At 44.4% G+C, this 22804-nt stretch overlaps 1 protein-coding gene across 1 annotated transcript in view; it reads right to left on the reverse strand.

The window, feature by feature from the left end:
• Positions 1-22804, reverse strand: part of LOC149362531 (neprilysin-1-like) — a 41855-nt gene that overhangs the window by 11651 nt on the left and 7400 nt on the right. Inside the window, exons 4-9 of the mRNA XM_089569745.1 lie at positions 22583-22750; positions 20686-20769; positions 18486-18613; positions 11378-11615; positions 4403-4501; positions 2279-2356 (exon numbers count right to left, since the gene is read on the reverse strand). Coding sequence (XP_089425871.1) covers positions 2279-2356; positions 4403-4501; positions 11378-11615; positions 18486-18613; positions 20686-20769; positions 22583-22750 — 795 coding nt within the window. The remainder of the gene's footprint in view (positions 1-2278; positions 2357-4402; positions 4502-11377; positions 11616-18485; positions 18614-20685; positions 20770-22582; positions 22751-22804) is intronic.

The raw sequence follows: 22804 nt of genomic DNA on the forward strand, positions 1-22804 counted from the left end.
ATGCGACATAGTTACTGCGTCATTCGCTTTCCTCAAAACCAAACCAAATTCTACAGACGTGGTAACAGCGTGATTTAGCCTGGCCCTTAATATTTATCATCCGTCGCTTCTTTCACTTAGCCACCTGAAAGGCACAAATGAGACTGGTTACTGCTCTGCTAATTCGACTTGAGAAATTACTTTTGTGGCTATTGACTCTGGCTGCACATATTTTGTAATGTCCATATTGATCATGTTGCCTTGATGAAGGATCTTGCAGGCAAAAAGTGCAAAAGAAAGCTTGAGAAGAACACAGAAATCCTATGGGCAGAAAATTGCACTATAAATGTTTGTTCGTAGACGATTACGAAAAAGTAATCGCTTCGGGTAAAAGGGAACAAAAGGTCATTGCATTCATTTCATCGTTTGGCTGTCTTAGTCGAAGCAAGGAGAGAAGTACTTAGCCGCCATATACGCGGAAGAGCACGATTTGTAAGGAGAGTGGAGTAGCACGCAGTCGCATATTTCTTCCCCTGCACATGCGCCGGCGCCTAGCTGAAGAAAATTGGCCACAGGCAGGCAGTTGAGAAAATTCATTGGCCGCCTGGAGAAGAAAAGCCGCCAAGCATTTCCATTGGTTCTGTCTACTAAAGTATTTGGCTCCAAAAGCCAAGATTGCATTACTCGTAGTGCATGCCATTTGGCAATGAAAAAGCCAGAACAGATTGCTGTGAGAAACGCTTAATCGTTTGGAAAGTATCTTTTTTAAGGTTTGGAAAGTATCTTTTGATCATTTATAGATGAAATACAGTGCGTGTTACGGTTTCTAACCGAAGGCTTACTGTGAAGCACACGAGACTCCCGTAGCCGCCCAAACCAGCATTCACCGATGAAATTGAAGTGTAACACTGCTGACGGTCAAATTCGGCACAGCTTTTTGCATTCAAGTAATGCAGCCAAGGTTTACCGAAGAGGCAGAAGAACGCCAACAGCAACAAATGTCAAGACGAAACGCAGCAAAGACCACCAGAGTGAAGTGAGCCAGAGGTGATGTCCGAGCGGTGCGCATTAGGCTTGCATTTTTTCTTTGCCTCAAACACTGAAATCGGCGAAATAGTCAAAGTCAGAGCTTCAAAGCCGCAAAACAAACAAGGTCGGTGATGGCCGCCAGTGGTTGTTTTACACCAGTGACTTTGGTATTAATGCCGCATTTGGACTTTTTTTTTGTTCCAGCGTGAGTATGGCGGGTGGCTGAGCTACACCATGCGGTATGTGCTACCAGAAAGGGCGGCATTCATCGCTAAGTTTACGACTACGCACGGCGGGGAACGCTTTAAGGGAACTATGGTAGGACTTCAGGCTTCGCTAGACGCATAGATCTGCTAGGTAGACATATTCTAGCTTGGAAGCAGGGACAGAACTACGTGGCAGGAACACACAGATGAACACCTGTCATCAACACAAACATTGATGACATGTGTCTGGGGCTGGCGCATAACTGGTTGGTGAGTGGGCACGTGCGTCGGCGGGACCGCTTCCCACTCATCGACGAAAGAATGGAAAGATAAGCAGACGCGTCTACGACTACACTGTAATTATGACGTCATTGACAAAGATATTAAGCTCAGCGCAGATGCGGAATCGTATAAGCGTACAAATATAATCCATTTTTTTTTTGTTTTTAAGTAGGTATATTCGGCCTGGATTTGGGCCAGTTAGCTGATAATTTCAAAATCTCACAGAAGACATTATTTTAAAAGTAATGGTGAATCAATTGCAGCCAGTTGATAACTTACCAATGAAGTTTTTTTTTTTAGTTGGCACATCAATCTGCATAAACGGCAGCCGTGAAGCCCACACTCCCTCTTCAATAACGTACGTCCAAGAAAACATAATATAAAAATAACGCCTTTCAAAATACGGAAGTTATGCCTCGAAATTATCACCGAAACCTTTAAAGGGTGGAACGCGGTATTAACAGCTTAGAATGAAGGTACGTCTGTACCATTTCCCCACTTCAAATAAAACTCTTGTATGCGCACTCATTATAGCCTGTGCGAGAGCTGCTGCCGTCATCATTTTTTGTTTGTTCTTTTGTTTGTTCCCAACATCCTCCAGCCTACCACATGAAATGCCGGGTCTGTAGCGGCTGACAGGGTTCGTTTAAAAAGCATTCATTTCAATGAGGAGATCACCAGTGAAGCGAGTTCCCAGTCTATTTACTCAGCGCAATACTTTCACCGCCCACAGGCAGCAAATGCAAAATCTAAAGGACGTTCCCTTTCAACAAGTGTTTTACCGTGGCGTAGATTTTTTCCAGGTTCTGGGTGTCCATAATCCAAAGCGGGTAGAAGACGTTCACGTTCATCGTTTTCAGCTGAAGAGGACGCAAACAGAAAAAAAAAGTAATTACAATAACTCCAGTAAACGTCTAAGAGAAGAACGAAATGCGCAGTACAGCAATTATTTTCAACGACAATAGATTACTTGCGTCTCTGAGCACTTAATATATTAGAATGATACATTCAATGGCTCTAAAAAAATTGTTTTTTTAACATCCTGCTGCAGTGAAACAGTGTACTTCATTATACCAGATGTGTTCAACTTGGCTTCACACGCTGCACCCGTTCCGAAATGTTCCTCGCTGGTGCCGCGAGAGTGCAGAACCAATTAAGGCAGTTCAAGTGCAGCTTGGCACTGGCTGCTTCCAAAACAAATGGTCGAGTGTAGGCCTGGTCGTCTACTAGCCTTGGCGTCGCCATTAAACTGCAGTCAGATGCATGCCGCCCACATCTACCACAGCTAACATAACGACCCGTGTGAAGAAGTTTCAATTAGCTAATAGGAAGGAGAGGTTGCCAAAAACCGGCCCCAGGAAACTATTTTCTTTTCCTGAAAAAAGCTTCTTCACGTCATTTATTAATATCGGCTGAAATGCTTCCCGCGGTGCTCGACTTAACCGCTCATGTTTGTAATACTAAAGCCACGAACATTTATTCAGCTCTTCCTTTTATATACCAAATACAACCATTTAACAATACTCAGGTCATATCTTTAAGCACTACGCATGGGCACTGTAATATTGCCGCACCACAGCTACACTTCCAATTCTGAGAGTGCAAGTCAGACTAGAACTAGTGCTGCACCAGGCGTACACTATTTGCGAAGCGAATGCAGAAATCCAGCGGCCACCAGCTGCTGTGGCGAAACGAATGCGGAAGTTGTTCAACGGGTAAACAGCTGCAGCAAGTGCATCCGAATCGAAGTGACGTACTGCTGGCGCAGGCACAGCGAAAACGCACTAGGTGAAAAATTTGTCTTTATGCAGCGCGTTTTAGTGATTGCAGACTTAAAAAAAAAAAAGTATAGCTTCTGTAAGCGTGCCCCTCTGGATCAGTGCGGTGTAGTGGGGCAAAACAATCTGCTGCAAAAGTCAACGGTAGCAACAGTGAGAAAGAAACTTTTCTTACTAAACAGAATGCATGTTCGAAAACATCTGTGCATTCTGCCTCGAGATTAGCAAGATGAGCCGTTCCGTTAAGAACAGCGCGGCCTCTGTTGCGTACACGAAAACGAAAAATAATAGCGGCAAGGACCGGGGAGGAAGGATCGGATAACTTTCACACCTGCTTCTAAGTGTTCTAATTGCTTGTGGCACAAAAAAGTGGTTTCAGTTACATTTTATACCTACCAGTCTCACTCAAATTAGATGTGTCGAGAAGAACGAGCCTTTTTCTCGAAGTACAACAACCGACCAACGCCTACGAATGGAAGCCAGCCACAAAGTAGCCGGAGTATAATACCCTTCACCAAATGCTAGTTAAAAAAATAAAAATAAACGAACAGTATCGCTCGTTCCTTTCAGGCACACAGCCTGCAGTGCACTGGTCTTGTGTAGTTTCGGTTTCAGTCAGTCCTGGGCCGTTACGTGCAGCGAAATACTGCGATTTAAGTTTGTAACGCATTTCTCAGCACTCCTGGCATGCCTAATGAACGCTAAGATTGTTTTCAAGACGGAAGGTGTGTGCGCTTTACAGGAGCTCCGGAAAATGTGTTTTCATATGCGTGGTTTGGAATCATTAGCAGTTACATATAAATCAACCAGAGCACCTAAAACAGACCTAAATGCAATCTTGTTGCAATAAAACAAGTGCGGGCACGACCAAAAAGCGGATGAAAAATCCCATAGGATAGTCGGAGCTCTATATTTTTGTTCAACCTCGGTGCGTTCCTTGCAGAAATAAGAACTGCTGAAAATTTTCTTCCAACCAGAATGCAGTTGGTGTTTGAGTAGATTCATGCTCTTCCATGAGCAGCGCCTGTTAGCTTGTTCATTTTATGATCCAAAAAGGATGGTTTTCTTATAGGCAGAATAAAAGTACGCCTGCCTTTTCATGATGAGAGCCATGCATGTTTATTTTACCTTGTACTTGGCTGCTAACTTCGACGATTGCTCCATCCAGTGGGCTTGCTCGACAAAGGCCTTCATGAAGTAACGAATGCTTTCGACCGTGTATATAACCTGGTAGAAATACACAGAGTTTTCAGTTGCAACCGAAAAGATCTTTATACCTTAAGTGCTGCATTTTTGTCTTTTTCTAGATAACTGTAGTCCACATCAACAGTGCTCGAAATTTCAGGCTATTCGCGACTCTGGAAAGCGTTACATGTCTGGCCACACTGCACAGCATAAACAAACATGGCCGTCCTATCGGGGCCATGGCGGCACTTTCGCTTCGTGTTGTGCTTCACTTTTAGGTTGTGTGTGGAATTACGATGGTTTGTCGGAGGCAAGCGGATTGTAACGGCCAACCCCTTCTGCCTACTCGGATTGGAACATCACGCAGATGACCACACCGAAATCGTCACCGTGTGCAGCAGGGTGCTTAGGGACGTCACAATCGCAGCATGAGACGCACGAGGTCGCCCTAAAGATAAAAAGCCTTTTCAGCGTGCTCAAAGTGTTAGAAGGCAAGTACACATGCACTACCAGCTTTTCTGAAAGGTCCAAATCCCTGTGTATGGCGCAAATCCACAGCTACAGGTAAGTCGCTTTGCGAGTTACGTCGGGCTAGCTTTATATATATGTTCACTTTCGACACTTTTTCAACCGGTTTATTGGTGAGACAGTGCATTTCTGCGCACCCGGCTATGGTTGCCTCATTACAGCCGCTGAAATCATGGCACGAGAAGCGACAAGCTTCCTGCGCTTGCTTTACTGTAAATATGCCCTTCCGCGGGCCACGTGTTGACGCCGTGAATTCTTAAACCACATTATCACGCCTTCTATAGAGGCCGAGCTGCGTCGGCATTAAACTACACGGTACTCCTTCGAAATAATGGGCTTAAAATAGCTTTTTTTTCTAATTAACACAAGTGCCAGATGTACAGATGTAATGTAAGAAAATAAGGTAAATAACTATTTCTCAAGAGGAATGTATGCAGAAGTTGTTGTGCGCTCGTGCTGATTTACATGGATCAATCTGCCTCCGTAATGCTATTCCCCATCTGTGTACATTGCCGAACAACTATGTCTTTCGTGAGCCCTGTGAGCTCCACAAAGGGAGACAGCATCGTCACACAATGTGTGGCTTGCTTGCAGGTTTCTCCTGCAGGCACCAAACATGGGCAGATTTAGAGAGCAGTAAGTGGTGGAAGGGGGAGGAAGATTGAATAAACAGGACAAAGCTAAATCACGGATATATAATCAAGTAATGCACTACCTACAACTGCCCCTCTAATCACCTCATCACCTACTTGTCCTTCATTACGTTGGCCCAGTTATGCGTGCACCATAGCTTTGACATACAGCCTTGATGAGCGACAGACTGCTAGCGTCATGGCTTACTCGGCGTGGGAAAGTATCTATTACAGCAGCGTAAAAACTGCTGTAGATGTACGACGCTACTTTATACTAATAGACGTAATTTGTCTCAGCACAATTAAGCACCATAACATCACCTTTTTATTCCGTGCAATTTACGACGCTTAATTAGCATATTTATATCTATTTTTTTAATTATTATAACACCAACACAAATCCCCCAACACACATTAACAAGTGTAGTGTGCCAACTTTGACAGGTTCCGCTACCACCATGCGCCGACACTACGCTGCGCCTGACGACGACGAAGTTGCCCCGCTCTCTTGGTGCTGGCTACGCCCGTCTACGCTGCCAGGTCCTGCACGGCGGTTCGGTCTCTTGAGGACCTTTAATAAACGCACCCCTACACAAGCAATACACACAACACGTTCGCTAGGTGCCCGTCTAACACTCTTGAACAAACAACCCATCGTGGCCTATGCGCTGTTTGTCGGTTCGAACCCCAATGCCGAGAAATTTATCTTTTTTTTTGCAATTTTTGGGATTTTTCCAACTGACCTTGGACGAGGGTTGACGCTGAGATTTCAGCAGAACGAGCTCCTTACGCTATCATATAAAATGAAACGCAGCAAAACTCTTTCGACGTTCGCTTTTTCGTTGTTTCTCCCTCACGCGACGGCATGACGAGTCGAGAACATAGATGCCGTTTTACAGCGTACGGGCAACGAAAAACTGAAGCGCGTTGCTATGATGTACCTGAAAGGGCGGTTTATCGCCCAGGCTGCTAGGTCGTGAGCAGTGAACTGCAATAGCTAATACACATTAGCTTCAGACGGTTGCCCTGCAGGGTTTGTAAACGTCACGCTTGAAGCTGTGCGCAATTCGGCTCATATATAGCACAGTTAAAGGTAACACGATATTATGGAGAACTGCAAGAAACTATACCATAGTAAACCGTAGCGAAAATGGGACGCAAGGTGAATGCAGTAGCGCCGTACCACGAGCGCCTTGCTCGTAGCAAGGCGCTGCACTACTGGATTTAATTACTCGAGTAAATAGGCAATTTTTATTTTGGTTATAAGCTAGGAGGGTAAGAAAACATTTGAACAAATTCTTTCCTGAACAGGTTGCCCAAGCTCATGAAAGAGTGACTTACTGATTTGGGCTGTGATCTTTCAAAAAATGTCACATATAACGACAGCAGTCATTTTAGTTTTTTTAATCTGTCAGTGGAAATGTCCAAGGGGTTCAATGACAAAGTCGGCGCAACGCGGCACCGAAATGAATCCATCTACTGATACAGGAGGTTACAGCAGGATAAGTTACTTATGAAATACACCATATCTGCGCAAACAACTTACACCTCGCACCATGCCTGAGATAAAAGTATTTTATAATTCCCGATGTTTATTTACGCATATACCGACGGCAGCTACCTTCCACGTAAGATGCTTCGAGTGAAATAGAGTCTTGCTTTCGAATCTACCGCCATTTTACATACGATGATGATGATGATGATGATGTAGCCTTCCCTTTGTAACGGGCGGGCGCCTACCAAAGGTGCCCTGGCTGGAGATACGCACTTATTTAACAGCGCCATCTATGAGTAGGAAGCAAAACTAGCTGCTGCAGCGCATTTTCCGTGTTTTCAAGGTAGATGGCGACACTTAAGGCTGACTCTGCGAACATTTTGGAAAAAACATGTGGTATGGTTAGATGATGTGTTGTTTTGGGTTTACTGGCTCATACGCATCTCAGGCTATCATGGGCTGGGCTCAAGGTGTAGAAAATTGTTTTGCGCACAATTTTTCAACAAATTGTGGGACAAAGATGGTGTTAAGGAACTAAAAAGATGGTGCATATTTTCAGATGTGGAAAGAACGCACTCACAGCACGCACACACACACAAGATAGGCCGCAGAACGGTCTCGCCTATATCCTGTCTTGTGAGTAGTTTTCGCGCAACCTTTTCGATGTCTGAACTCTTTTTAAGATATATTCTTTCGTGCATGGATTAGGAAGTTCTGCCATCGCCATCCTGTTGTCTTTCCGTGCGTAAAGTTCTCATGGCACAACGCTACACATATTATGAAGAAGAGGTATATTTGAATGTTGCAAGCGCAGTGCCCGAGGAACGTAAAACACTGTTGCACCATCCAGTAACGACGAGTGAAAGCAATTTTTGATGGCCATCGCGAGGTACTGAAAAGCCTAGCCTTTTTTAGTGCAAAAGCACTGTTCCGATCGGTAAACTCTGAGCCAGATCTTGCGATGTTTGGGGGTTGGCGCGAAGTGAAAAAAAAAATTGGCTGTTGTTAAGCCCGGCTCAACCTAGTACGATGAGCGAAAAGCTCAGCTACACCTGGTTTTTAGCTGTAACGCAGCCTGTCTCCGAGCTAAATCAGCCAGATAATCCGACTCTGCTTGCCTTCGATTGCAAATCGTTTGCCGCGAGGGCCTGGCATCAGCCACGATGTCGACTAGCGAGGCTTTGCCACACAGCCACATTTTATTTTGTCCCTCTCCACTCTGAGGCCGTGATTCGGTGAGCGGTGGCACAGGTGTTACTCAAGGCGAGGGACGTAGCTGTGAGGAGCGAGCGCACCTGTGGCGCGGCGGCGAGCTAGGCACGTGAGCTGGTGTCACAGGCACACCTCCGCTCCTCCTCCTCGTTGAAGGTCACTGTCAAGCAGTTTTTACATTGAGCTTTCATGCGAAGAGTAGACCTTTTCGCTCTAATAAATGAATGAAAATAAATCAAACTTCGGCAACTGCGTTTCGAACCCGCGGCGGCGCGAAAAGATAGCTTCGCTGGCCTCGGCGAGAGAACACAAGGCTATCGCTACAGCCGAACACGTCGCGAGTTAAACTGCAACACATTCTCGCGCTGAGCATTGCCCATCGTCGTCATCAACTAATACTACTATTAAACTAATAGTCGTGCCTTGAGATATGTGGCGGTAGTGACATTGAGGTAGGTCTACGCTGCATGCGTTTGTGTGGTCAACGTTGCGGCAAAAACAACTCAATAGAGCAGTACACGTTGACGTTGGCAACATTACTGCAGAAACGCGACAGTGGAGCATAGGCTGCCAGCGTACATTGGGTAAATTGATATTGACGATGAAAAAGTTGACGCGAATAAATGGCTCCTTGGTTCAGCGGACCACTTAATCGCGCTTTCAGGTGTGTGGCAATGTAGTCCACCTGTAAAAAACTGTGCATTCGCATATTTTGCTGATTAATGCCAAACCGCCTGCCATTTTTTTTTCATCACGCATCTAAACATATATTTCAGAATTATTTAAAACGTAAGATCTGACGAAGAACTGAGAACTGCTTTCTTAGGAACGAAGGAGTTACCAGGAAGGTTAACAGTTCTGTCAAATAACAGCTTAAAGAGGGACAGTGACTAAGTGTTACGATAATGACGGCTTGTCTTTGAATGGTACAAGGGCGGCTTAGTGGCTAACACATTTTGTCATGCAGTGAAGTTCTCCAAGCTTTTCGCCTGGGGGAAAACCGAGCACCAGGACAGGAGAGACCTTCTGCCCATTGGAAAATCACTTTTTTTAGCTATACAGGTAATTACCTCTTGGTGTGAACTTGCGAAGTGAAAGTGACCGCTGCTATTTAGAGTGACCTATTGCGTTTAAAAAATACAGCGATGGATTTTATTTGGTCCTGTGCGGTCAAGCTGGTCGGCGTCATATTCTCTTCTCAATCCACCCAAGCCCGGTGATAGTTACAAAGCAAACGTATGGAAATTCCCAGCTTGCACTAATGATTTTGTAAAGACTGCGTCCTCGTGCTCACTATTGACACGCTGTTCCACTACGTGAGCTGTCATGCAAAGCCCGCTAAAATTCAGGATTTTCATATCTGTTTGGGGCTGTATTCGGTCGACACATTCACCTCAAAAAGACTGTCAGACCCTAAACCTGCTCAAAATGTTAACACTCAAAATGCAGTGATATCTGAGAAATCCTTTTAGGCAACAGGACTATTCAATGCTCTAAAACTCCTAATATCGAATAGGGAATAATCATTTTCTCCACAGCACCTGTAATTTTGTCATGTCAACGTCTAGCGCCGTTGTATGGGCCGAACCTCGAAAAGAAGACGCTATGGTCTCGAGCATACCTGGTACCTGAGGAACGAAGTTTCTGAAAATTTGAAGTACTCTGCTTCATGCCCACAACACCAGCCGTGTTGAGACAGGGAACGAAAACATTAATAATGATGATTATTTTGAAAGACGCCTGTAGGTGCACTTGAATTAGCCCACTCAGCCACACCAATTATATGTTAGTTTGAGCGAAAACGGCACCTACGACGACGCCTTCTGCACCACAATATGGTGCTCAAGCCAGCTTCGTGACACCGTCCATTTCAGACGCGAAAAAGCTCTTCAAAGGAAGTCAAGAAAGAAAGAAGTGACCAGTCATTAGTTTCAAAACTTTCATTGCTATTAAAAGAGTACCTATTTTTTGTATTCATCCGCCTGACTATCCATTATTTCTTTTACTACTCGCCGTAAATATAAAATGGCTTCCCATTTAATTTTCAGCAAAATGAATAAGCCTCAGCATTCATGTGAATCAATACTTTAGTACTATCTTGCTGCACCGCCGCCGCGATAGTTTGCATATTGTTTCCTTGAGTGAGCAGCTACGACCAGTATTCGCAGATGTTTACACACATTTTTGTTAAAAAAGAAAAATCTTTCTGCCATCGTATAATCCTGCTTGGTGTCTAGGGAAGCGTAAACTAGGGTGAAGATTGACCAGCAGTGCCTCTCTTTTCAGATGGCATTTTTCAAATCAAATTTTAGTTGAAAAATGTAAGCAATCAGACTTCATTACCCTAGAAAAGAGTCGTATTTGAAGGAGTAACATTCATCTGGCTTATTTTAGCTGCTCCGTTAATAACTAGGTAAAGAAGCGAATGATCACTGTAGCCGTATATGGCTGCGCTTGGGTGGATGCCAATGAGTAATTACTCCCTTACCCGGTTAGCTCAGTTGGTAGAGCGACTGCTTCGGTGAAGCGGTGGTCCCGGGTTCGAACCTCAGACCAGGACGAATTTTTCTTTAACTACGAAGTTTCTGAGAAAGCTGTATAGCTTTCCTTTGTAGCCATATGGCTGCGCTTGGGTGGACGTCAATGAGTAATTACTCCCTTATTACAAATTTACTCCACCTTGGGAGATTCCCCTAAACATTTGACCAACATTGTTCCCACTTCGAGTTATTGATTAATTCGCTCTCGCCCTACCATAAGCTTGCCGTCCCGGTTAGCTCAGTTGGTAGAGCGACTGCTCCGGTGAAGCGGTGGTCCCGGGTTCGAACCCCGGACCACGACGAATTTTTCTTTAACTACAAAGTTTCTGAGAAAGCTGTATAGCTTTCCTTTGTAGCCGCATGGCTGCGCTCGGGTGGATGCCAATGAGTAATTACTCCCTTATTACAAATTTACTCCACCTTGGGGTATTCCCCTAAACATTTGACCAACACTGTTTAAAACAGGGAGCAGTTGTGAAGTGCGATGGCATGCCAGCCTCGTGTGACTCACCTTCTCAACACTGGGCGCGTGGAGCTTGTTGAAGACAACGGCGTACACGTGCAGCGCGACCAGCGGCATGGCATCCTCGGCCATGCGGAGGCAGACGCGCTGTCGGCCCGCCGCCTCTCCTCGGGACTCGAAGCGGCGCCGCAGCCGCAGGCGGGCCACATCTCCGGCCTCAGACTCCGAGAGGAGCGGCGCGAGGGTCAACACCACCCGAAAGCCCACATAGTTGAACACCGTCGCGCTGATCGTGGGTGACAGACAGGAATAGAGCGGTCTCCATTGTAGAGGACTGTGTTACTAGCTGGAAGACCCTACGCATTCTTAGTTAACTCAGGTAGGAAATGCTGTTTTTCTACTGCAAACAGTTTCTACTGCGGACGCCGAAATTCGGTACCAAAGCACCATTGCCAGAGTAGGAAACGTTGCAAACTACAGAAACGGTGATATTAAGGCGGAAGCCTTGAATGCCTCATCGTTTCAAGCAGGAGTTGTCGACAGAAACGTCACACCATTCAATTGGTCGAAACAGTCGTGACGCCACAGCGTGCGAATTTCAAACGAGGCCAATTGTACTTTGGCTAGTAACCATGCAACCAATTAAAGGGATCGTATAGTGGTGCTCCAAGTAAGTGGGACTGAGTTTAGTTAATTGCTTAATTACCCAATAAGCGTAATTAACCCTTCTAGTGAGGCCAGATAAATAAATAAAACCGAGTAGTAAATTGGTAGAGTTCGGGAATACAACCCCGGTCTCCGGAGTGCGAGACGAACATGCTAACCACTCCGCCATGCCAGCTCGATGGTTTGGAATGAACAAAGGTGCGTCTGGCGAATACGTTGTCTTTGTTCACTCCCATCTTCCTCCCTTCCCGTTACGGAGAGGTTTAGGTGTCCACAACCACCGCCTTTTCCCGGCCCCTGCAAAGGGGCTGAGTAAGACGGAGGAGCGAACTTTAAGGCGCCTGCAGACAGGTACTCTACTCTATCCTGCAATCTTAAAGCATTACGATTCTAACACGGATGGGCGATGCCCGCACCGTGGGGAGACCTGTGATATCTTCCACATGGTGTGGGCATGTACTCAAAATCCCCACCTCCCCCTTCCCCTACCCCTTCCAGAGAGCCATGGGAGACTGCCCTCCTCAACTGCTCCTCGCTTGAGTCCCAAAGGGCTCTGGTGAAACGGGCGAGAGACCGGGCATTGTCATGCGGTGTCCCGGACTAGGGACGCCGACCATGTAGTGGGGCCACTCTGTGGCTCCCAAACTCTCAGCAATTAAAAGTTTTCACCACCACTACCCCCACCCAGATATGCGCGACAGATACATTTCCCTTCCTCAAAAACCAATTTACCGACGAGCAAGGCGTACAACCGAACGGGCGATGGCGTTCTATGGACTCCCTGGCAGCGTTGCAAGACGCTGTCGCGTTTCACTCTTAGAGGCGAAGCTTAACACCTTAACAACACATCAGTCACACAAGCAGCAACACGGCGCCTAAAGGGGCCCAGAAACACAATCTTAGTTGACCGTTTTGCCTGTTGATCGCATACAATGAGTTACAATGGTGCTATTAGCGTCGGTAATACCGCGTATATTTCGTTTTTCTAATATTTTAATGTCCTCCCAAAAAACAAATTCGTGGCTCTGATGGTGTCCCCACACAGAGGCGGGTTTTAGCAGCGGATATGACATCACCTGGCGCGAGCTTGATGACTGGACAAACAGTTAATACTGCAAATTGTGTGAATAAATAGAGACACATTTTGTCACCTGTGGTGTTTTATATTAAATCAACAACAACAACTTGTTCGTCTTAGTTAAAAGCCCTGCAAAGCAAGTAAAATAAAAATACACCACCAGGGGCTCTGGCATGGAAACGACGCTGTCAGTCTCAGCAAGAACGAATTACAGAGAGAAGGCAACCATGGAGTGCAAGCTTCCGCGACGTGCTCTGGCAGGCTGTTTTGATTGGTTGCGTTAGGTGTCGTCATAGCGAGAGCGAAATAGGAATGGGAAGCTCCGCCAAAGTCGAGTTGAGGGCAGCATTTTGTTTGCTTGTATTTTGAAATTTCTGCATTGATTAACTCCCGTTCCTGTGCATCGATTCCTGTAATTCTTTTTAAGTCAGCATCTGTGTGACGTAAAGACTCCACCTGAAGTATAGCCGGTATCCCCCCAAGCAGTGTTTCGCAGCCCCTTTAAGGCTTTCGCCTCACCGCACTTTAGGTCAAGAAAGTGCCCCCCCCCCCCCCCCCCCCCCTGAATTATTTGGTAATGCAAGCAATCGCGGTAAGCAACCTGCAGAACGCTGCAAACCGAATATCTGCATCTGTTCCTTGTTATGACTCATGCAGAAAAAAGAAAATTTGTTTACCCTCTTTTTTATGGAGTCAGCCAGTCACTGGATATAGATGAAGCTTGGACTCTTTTCAGAGATAAACTAATGGCTCTAATTGAGCAATACATCCCTTCTAAAATTATTACACGTAGACGCCGGAATGATAAGCCATGGGTGGATAAGAAAATTCGGGCATTAATTAATAAGAAACGCCGTCTGTATGCTACATATTTAAGAAACAACAAGCAGTCTGTTTTCCAGGAAATGCGCCAGATAAGCTACAAAATTAAGCAAGAAATAAAATTAAATCAACATAATTATATGACATCGCTTGACACAAGGTTAAGGGAAAATCCAAAGGAATTTTGGAAATTTGTTAAAATCAATAGTAAAGAGGTGACCTCTGTCCTTAATTTGTTAGTTGACGAGAAAACAGTGTATGACGATTACGAGAAGGCTTGCTGTTTCAATTCTTATTTTCAATCCGTCTTTACTGCCGCATATTCTGGCGAATTGCCTGAAACACAAGAAAAAGTCTATGAGAAGATGCCCGTGGTTACTGTCACATATAACGCTGTTCTCAAGTTGCTTACTAACCTAAAAAACAAATCAGCAAGCGCACCTGACACCATCTCGCCGTATGTATTGAAATCTTGCTCGCAAGAAATTGCGCACTTCTTAGCAGCCTTGTTTAACAATTCATTATACAGCACTTCTTTACCTGCAGAGTGGAAGGTAGCCAACGCCATTCCAGTCCACAAAAGTGGCCCCAAAAAGGCATTACAAAACTATAGACCCATCTCTCTTACATGCATATGCTGCAAAACTATGGAACACATTATTTACAGCTCTGTGATGAAACATCTTCAAAGCAGTAATTTCTTCTCAAATGCTCAACATGGCTTCAGGCCTAGACTTTCGTGCACAACTCAACTGGTAGAATTTTCCCATGATCTCTTTTATAATTTTGATCTTGGTTTTCAGGTAGACTGCATCTTTTTGGATTTTCGGAAAGCCTTTGATACAGTTCCTCATGCTTTGTTGTTATATAAATTATCTTCTCTCTGTATACACCCTGCAGTAGTAGACTGAATTAGAGATTACTTATCTGGGCGAACTCAAAATGTTTTAATCAATGGTACTAATTCATCGAATGTCACCGTAACCTCTGGCGTGCCCCAAGGGTCTGTTTTTGGGCCTTTGTTATTTCTAGTCTTTATAGATGACATTGTTGAAGGGCTTGAATGTAAAGTGAGATTATATGCCGACGATTGTGCCATTTACAGGAATATATGAAACTACCATGGTGTAAACAGTATACAGAGTGATCTGAACAAAATTCAATGCTGGCGCACTAAATGGGGCATGTCTTTAAACAGCGCTAAATGTCAGTATGTGTCATTTTCCCGTAAACGTCTTCCCGTGAGATCAGTTTATAATTTGGACGGGCTACCGCTTGAAAAGGTTCAACATTACAAGTATCTAGGGGTCTATTTTTCAGAAAATTTGACATGGAACCGACACATAGAATATTTAACCTCAAAGTCATCTAGAACGCTAAACCTCATTCGACAAAATTTTCATAAAGCCCCCCCAAAAGTAAAAGAACAGCTATACGTCACTAATGTTCGTCCAATACTCGAGTATGCTTGTGCGCCATGGGACCCTCAAAGCTCTTATCTCGTGGAAAAACTTGAACGCATCCAAAACCGCGCTGCCAGGTTTGTTTCTGGCAACTATAATTTCTGTAGTAGCATCACATTAGTTAAAGAAAACCTTAGGTGGAAAACACTGGCTCACCGGAGACTAACCGCAAAATTAGAACTTTTTTTCCAGATATACTCTGATCTCACGGGAATAAACAAGAGCTTGTACATTCTATCTCCACATTTTATATGTGAACGCCGCGATCATAATTTGAAAGTTCTTGTACCGTGATGTCGAACTGATGTGTTTCGTAATTCTTTTTTTTTCTCATACTTCACATTGGAATAGGCTTCCCAAGAGCATAGAACAATGTAAAACGGATAAATATTTTCACTCATTCCTGGCGGCCAATCTGTCGTAGAAGCTTTCCACCTTTTCAGAACTTGTTTTCTCAGACCGCCATTTCAGTGATGCGTTACTATTTTATTTTAGACAAATGTGCCTTATTGTTTATTTTCAATATTTGTGACATGCTCATTTTATGTATATGTTTACTGTTATTGTCCCCCCTGCTATAATGCCCCTGGGTGCTGCAGGTACTTGTATAAATAAATTGTATAAATAAATAAAAAATGGCGCGTATTTATAATACGGGTCCTTTCTCGCAAATATGCGCTTGCGGCGTGTACACTCCTATTCTTCGCTTTCGCTGCAAATGGTAGCGACAGAGAGAAATCGCAATACCGCAGTGCATTGAATGCGGCTTAAATGGCGCGTAGGAGGCCCGACAGGACGTCTCAAGCCGTGTGGCGCTTCGTGTGAAAGCTGCAACTATAAATGTCCATCCGCAAATTTGAAGGTGACATATGCCCGGACACCCGCAAACTGGCTAGTACGCGTCCCCCTGCCTCAGCTGCACAAGCGAAATTCCTCCGTCATGGGTCCGAACGCAGGTCCTGATGGCGTACAGCAGTTCAGTGTGCGACGTCAGTCATGACGACCAACCATTTACTGCCGACAATGTGAGCAAGTACAGTGCACGTAATATGCAGATAAAATTTTATATATGGCGCCTTCTGCCACTTCACTAGGCTCGGAATGAAAGAGACTTGACGCCTTCAAAAAATGTTAGAGTGGTTGGAAATGCGTATAAAGAACTCTGGCAGCGTCGCTACTTCTTTCAAAGTTTTTCCTATTGGAGCTGGGTAAGTTTTTCAGACGAATTTCGTTGACCTGATGAAATAAAAAAAAATGATCTGCGGGCTAGCACTGGGGACAAATTGGCCGACATATGCCATAAACTTCAAGATTACATTGATCTTTGTTCCACTGGCGTCTTAGCGGTTGGACACCCACCAATTGCCGGGCAACTACTTGGTTTAATCTCCAAACCAGAAGGAACCGCTAGTTTTGTGTTATATTCGGCGGGGAGGGGGGTTGGAAGAACGGTCAACACATGTCCTCCTCTTTTCGCGAGAGCAATCGCTTTAGGAATATTAACCTTCATCGTTCTAAAACCATATATTCTTTCGCTCTCTGTCTAAGAATAAGGCTCAAGCCAAATGAGGCATCATTTTCAACACTGGTTACATCGTCTGTGCTCTGACCACGTGCGATGTAAGCAATGTTAAAAATGAGGCATGCTTGGGTGTTCCTCGTTTTTTAGTGCTGTTAACCACTCAAGCATGTCAATTAACCAACTAGCCCAGCTTGAAATTCTTACTCCAGGCTATGGTCTCACTGGCAAAAACGCTCAGTACAGCTGTACGACTACCACAAGGCCAGCGTTTTGAGCGAAAGACAGAGCTTTTCAGCAAACACGAACAGCGCGACAGTGCATAGGATACACAGCAATAACAAACTGTACAAGTGCTCTAGAGAAAACGCGCACAGTGTAAATATTGGTGAAAATTAGGACATGCAAACATACCGCCAAGTTTGGCAGGAATCGGTCTGGCAAATTCAGTATGCTATCGATGCAGTTTGCTCGAAGTCACGATGGAATTTTGCATAACTGAACAGCGTAATGCGATTTAAGTTGCCAGTGAATCTGTCAGAAAGACCGGGTGGCACTTTTGATTGTTCTTTTTTGTTTTTTGAGCAGAGCGACCGCCGGACCGGGCGCCGTTTCTACTCAAAGGAAAAACTTATCCCTTCACTGGCTCCACCATCCTAAACAACGCTTGAGGTCATCGCGTGCCTGCAAACTCTGGCTTTATATCCAACTATCTAACCAGCATTTCTTGACGTCTACGGGAAGCGTGGTAGAATTTAAGCCGATAACAAGGCTTTCTACTCCTATCTTAGATGCAATGATACTAAAAGTGTGATTCACTCTCGGATGTAACGAGCTGTTCTTTTTTACAGCTGCACTTTTTTTATTCTGTTCGGCATGCCAGAAGCTGCATTTGGGTATTTTGACGTCTGAGCTATGATAGCATTATTCACGCAGTGATTTATCAAAAATGATTGCGAGTTTGCAGCCATTATGATTAATGAAGATGTTAAACGTGAGCTGACGTAGAGTGTACTTTAGACTTTTTGTGAATTTAATAAGAGCATGTTATTTAGTTTAGAGTGTTAGGGTCGTTTTGCGGGCAACCCTTAAATGTGTGAGCCGTTTCCGCAATGCATGAATAAAAAAATGAGAGAGGACGCTTGAGCTCTACCTTAAGGATGTAAAGCGATAGTGTTATGAGTTAATGCCCATATATGCGAAATTGGTCATTCTCAAATTTTCATTCAAATATCCCTGGTAGTCCTAATACCACTTCTTTGTGCAATAGTGCAGCGGTTAAGGGATGCGCCACTGTTATGAATGGCAGGTGCTGCCACCGGTAGGTCTTGTGCGACCCAAGTTGCTCTTCCCGAGCAACCTCTCCGGATCAACAATAAATTTAACTGCCACCTGCCAGTGTGGATAGTTTGCTCACAATCCGGTGGGTACGTTCTGATGACCACACAAGGTGACGGGACCTAGGTAGCCCACTTAGATTGCTTCCCCGATGGTGGTCGCCTGGGGCACCCTACGCTACCTTATCGCTCACGATGCCGACAACGCCGACGCCAGATTTTCTGAGTAGCGGGGCCTTTAAGGCGATAGCGTTAAAAAAGAAACAGTTACCTTGATACAGTGTTCAGAATACGCGAGATGTGGCCCACGTAGAAAGGAGTCTTTACACGCACGTAATCCTTGTCGTGAACTTTGATGATTCCCTGAAACACTGTGTTGAGAAACTTGGCCCAGTGCCACTAGGGAAGAAAGAAGAAAGCGGGATACGTTTTAAATTGATCATTTTTCCGTTTTTTAGGAATAAACATCATTCATCGCCAGGAAAAAGCATATACAGGAATTTCCTTTCTGCAATCCATGGACACCAAGGAAACCACGAAATTTTATATTTGATAAAGTGGAGCAACACTTCTTAAATGTATGGGAAATGAAGGTCAGTCTTTTAGTTTTGCTCCAAAACTATTTAGCGCATATGACAAAGAAGATTTACCTCACTGCGTTCGAAGCTTAGGTGCAACTTGAGTGCTCTGTGCCGTCGATAGCGGCATTTTGAAGTGTCTTAAAATATTCATAAGAACAATGCTTTCGGCTTGTTTGCGGTTAATACTTAAAAAGAAATAATAGCGCACATAAGAAGAGAAACGAAATAGAAGATACGAAATGGCGCTAAACTTAAAAAGAAATACAAAAAACAGTTATAGACATAATTAGGCATAAAAAGAAATACGAGCGCACAAAAGAAGACAGGGCGAACGTGAAAACACAGAGAAGCGCTAAACTTATAAATGAATACTTTAAAAAATGAGTATGCAAATATTTATGCTTAAAAAGAAATAATAGCATACAAAGAAACACAGGGTGAAACACAACATACAGAAAATCGCTAGAGTTAGAAAGAAATGCTTTAAAATGTTAAATAGAAATACATATATACTTAAAAAGTAATAATGACGCACAAAAGAAAACAGAACGGCAGAGAACATATGGGCAAGCACTTGTCCGTGCCGCACAAAAGAAAACAGAACGGCAGAGAACATATGGGCAAGCACTTGTCCGTGCCTTCTCGTTCTTTTTCTCTCCTTTTGTGCGCTATTATTTCTCATTAAACTATGCTTAATAGTCTCTCCTCCAAAAGTTCTTACTTCTCTTCGCAACAAAAAGAAAGAGCACTGACACTTGCTGCGGGCCTGCGTGGGTCACAGTTGCACTGCTCTCACTACTTCTTCTTCGGTCTTCGTTCGCGCTGTTTCTTCAAGATGCTTGACCAACTAGCCCGCCAAAAAGTGTTTACGGCCTAGCGAAAAGTGGCTTAGAAATTACCTTGCAGCCCTACTGCATGCTCACGCTTATATCTAAAGTCTTACGGTGAGAACATAGAGGAACGCAAAGCAGTATTTTTCTCTCGTCAAATCACGCTAACTACGTGACGTCACAAACACTTGCACCAGGATACAGGAACACAGGTTATGCAGATTGCCTCTCGATTTATAATGAGTATTGCAGAGATGTCTGTCTTTCGCGACAGAAATAGCACATGGAAGATACCTGGCACATTTCGGCTTTTTTTTCTTGGAGTCACAGGTTTATCTTTATTCACACAACGCAACAAAGCGACGCGTATAACTGACGCAATAAATCTGCGAAATATAGCTGTGAGCCGACGCAAGAATAAGCTTATGATTTCAATTTGCCTTGCGAGGAACTTCTTTAAACAGGCCTGTGCTGAGCTATGACACTAGATAAGGCACATTCTGCCGCTGATATGCTTTTACATCACGGCAGCATGATGAGAGTTAAGTTATGCGAGAGTATGATATCTGAGACTATTAAAAGCCTGATGGTAACAGCGCATGCAATCATCTTTTTCAGTTGTTTTAACGCTGTTTTTTCTGCATTTCGGACGTTCAGCTGCGTAAAGTGAGCGTTAGGTCTACTTGTACTTGGCGGTCATTACAACAGTGGCGCAATGCCAATGCCAATGCCAGTGGCGCAATTAGTAACACGTCCGCACTCTGGTGAGGCATACCTACACAATTATTGAGAGGATTATATGTCTTTATGTATTATGTGCTTTTTTCCTAGTGTGTTTAAGTGTTCTCAAAAGCGCATTAATGAAAGATCATGATATGCAATTATATGTAAGTTTCCGCCATCTTCACTTGTCGCAGTAAAACGATGAGCAGTGCCAGTGTGTGTGCGAGCGCTCACCGCTACAAACTACCTTTAGTTTTTTGCATGGTACGAGAAGCACTGGAGTTCAATTTTCGGCAAGAACCGCCGTGTCTTCTTTATACGAGGCTGATGCACCTACCCTGGTTTTTGCTTGTAGGCTGTCCAATCGTTCGCGAAGAAAATGGGAGCCAATCTTCATTCGTTCTTTCAAGGTCTTGGTTGACTGCAAAGTCCAAGAGAAAAGCTGCTGGTACCTGTATCACAGCGTAACTTGCATGCGCTCAGCTGGAAATTCGAAACGCCCTTCCCTGCCTAAACTCTATATACGAATTTCCCTGCCACCTCTTCGTCATTAATCTGTTATCATACCTTATTCCATGCTAATTGGCGTCTAACAGAAATAATCAGATAATTTGTGTTTCAAATGGTTATTTCTGAGTACACTCAGTCAATACAGCACTTTAGGAGCAGATTAATTTTGGAGAAGTTTGCAATGTTGCTGATGTGGAAAAACGCGCTCGAGGTTATGTTAACCACTAAAAAAGGCTTCTTATTATATAAAATGCTTTCCGTCTTAATAATTTGCAGGATTCTTCAAACCAAACCAAGCGTTTCGTGGTCGCAAGTCGATGAAAATACTGCTACATGACAGATTCTGATGGCAGGATTTAATGGCTGCGAACCTAGAGCGAGCGCTCTTGCCGGCCGCACCCCTGATAGCTTTGTATTCTCCTAGTCCTTGACAATATGATATATCACTTACACAGAAATGCTTCTTTATCGCTCTTCGCAGCTACTACAACACTCTTTCTCTCTTCTCATGCACGTAATTATGTATCAGCATGCTTGGCTGCCGGCCTAAATCAGGCTTTGGATAACAAGCAATTCACCCTCTCTCAAGGCTCCGCACTATAACTTTTTGATTCCTGGAGCACAGGGAATTTTGGTGGCAAAGCAACAACCAAATTTCTATTGGTGCTGCCCGTTTCCTTAGGCCGTTAGTGTTGAATGGCGTAAGTGTACTACGACGGCTGCAGGATTTGTAAAAGAAGGCACTTACATAAAACCTAAAACCAAGGCCTCCCCATTAGCACAACATCATCGTATGCTCCAAGTCAAACAGTGCCAAGGCAACTGAATCGTTTTCGAATAAATTTTCTTGCCTGAGAATTACAAAAGACCAGGTATTCTAAGTGTGCTTGAATACTATCCTGCACTTTCTTTTCAGTAAAGATTAAAACTTAAAACTCATGTGAAAAAAGAAGCACATCTTCACGGATGCAATTCTTGTACTAAAAGAAAGGAGCCCAGGCTGGAAACACTGAAGTATATGCAGCTAACTTTTATTAGGAGGTCACTACTTACAAATGAGAGAAGGAATTTTCCGCCTGTAGGACAACAGCCACCATAACCTACTATGCAGCTTCATGTGTGCGGTTTTTTTTTTTCTTGGGAGCGTAGTCTTCATGCACTCCCTGCTTCAAGCACCTGCCGCTACCTACCACCCCTCCCGATGGCTCTGCGAATGGGGCTGTGGTTACAGGCAAAATCACAGCATACAGACAAGAGATGTAGTATGTACCTAGGAAAAAAAAACGCACTCTGCCTTGCTGTATGCAAAAACAGTGACTAACACTATAGACGATTCCTTGCACCACGCAGCAACAACAAATCGCGAACGAAGAGCGGCAATGCACTTCAAAATACTAAGCGCAAAGAGGACGACCGTCTTAGCCAGGCAGATACAGGCTATCGTCGCGCCATTAGAACAGTTGTGAACGAGGACACAGAACACCCATCAACACGTGCCCTCGCTTCTAAGGTGACGCTGTGCTTCCACCACTGTCACTAGTATAGAGCTGTTGCTAAGAGCAGTTATCTCAGTCCAGATATGCTTTATTGGTGCCCCTTCTTCTATGATGAAAAGGGCTGGCTCGAAGGAGGAGGTCAAGAACTCGTTCTTTATTCTCTGTTTGTGGCGTGGAATGCCTGACACACAGGTTAAAAAAAAAAAAGAAGCGACATAGGATACATACCCTGGCGATGCGATGCACAAGGTTCATGACGTCACCGGCAAGGCCATCGAGCTGCTCGTTCGGTTTTATAAGGGACATAGCCTGCTTGACGATGTTGCGGTACGCTTCCAGGTTTCTCGCGTTCCCCAGCAGATGGCCTCGGCGTATGGAGAGCACTGGCTGGTCGACCTGCGAGCACAACACGGAGAAGGGTGGCTACGGGGTGCAGATGCGGCGCTTTAA

Source organism: Amblyomma mixtum, chromosome 2, assembly GCF_055824585.1.
Source record: "Amblyomma mixtum isolate Tamu chromosome 2, ASM5582458v1, whole genome shotgun sequence".
Lineage (NCBI taxonomy): Eukaryota > Metazoa > Arthropoda > Arachnida > Ixodida > Ixodidae > Amblyomma > Amblyomma mixtum.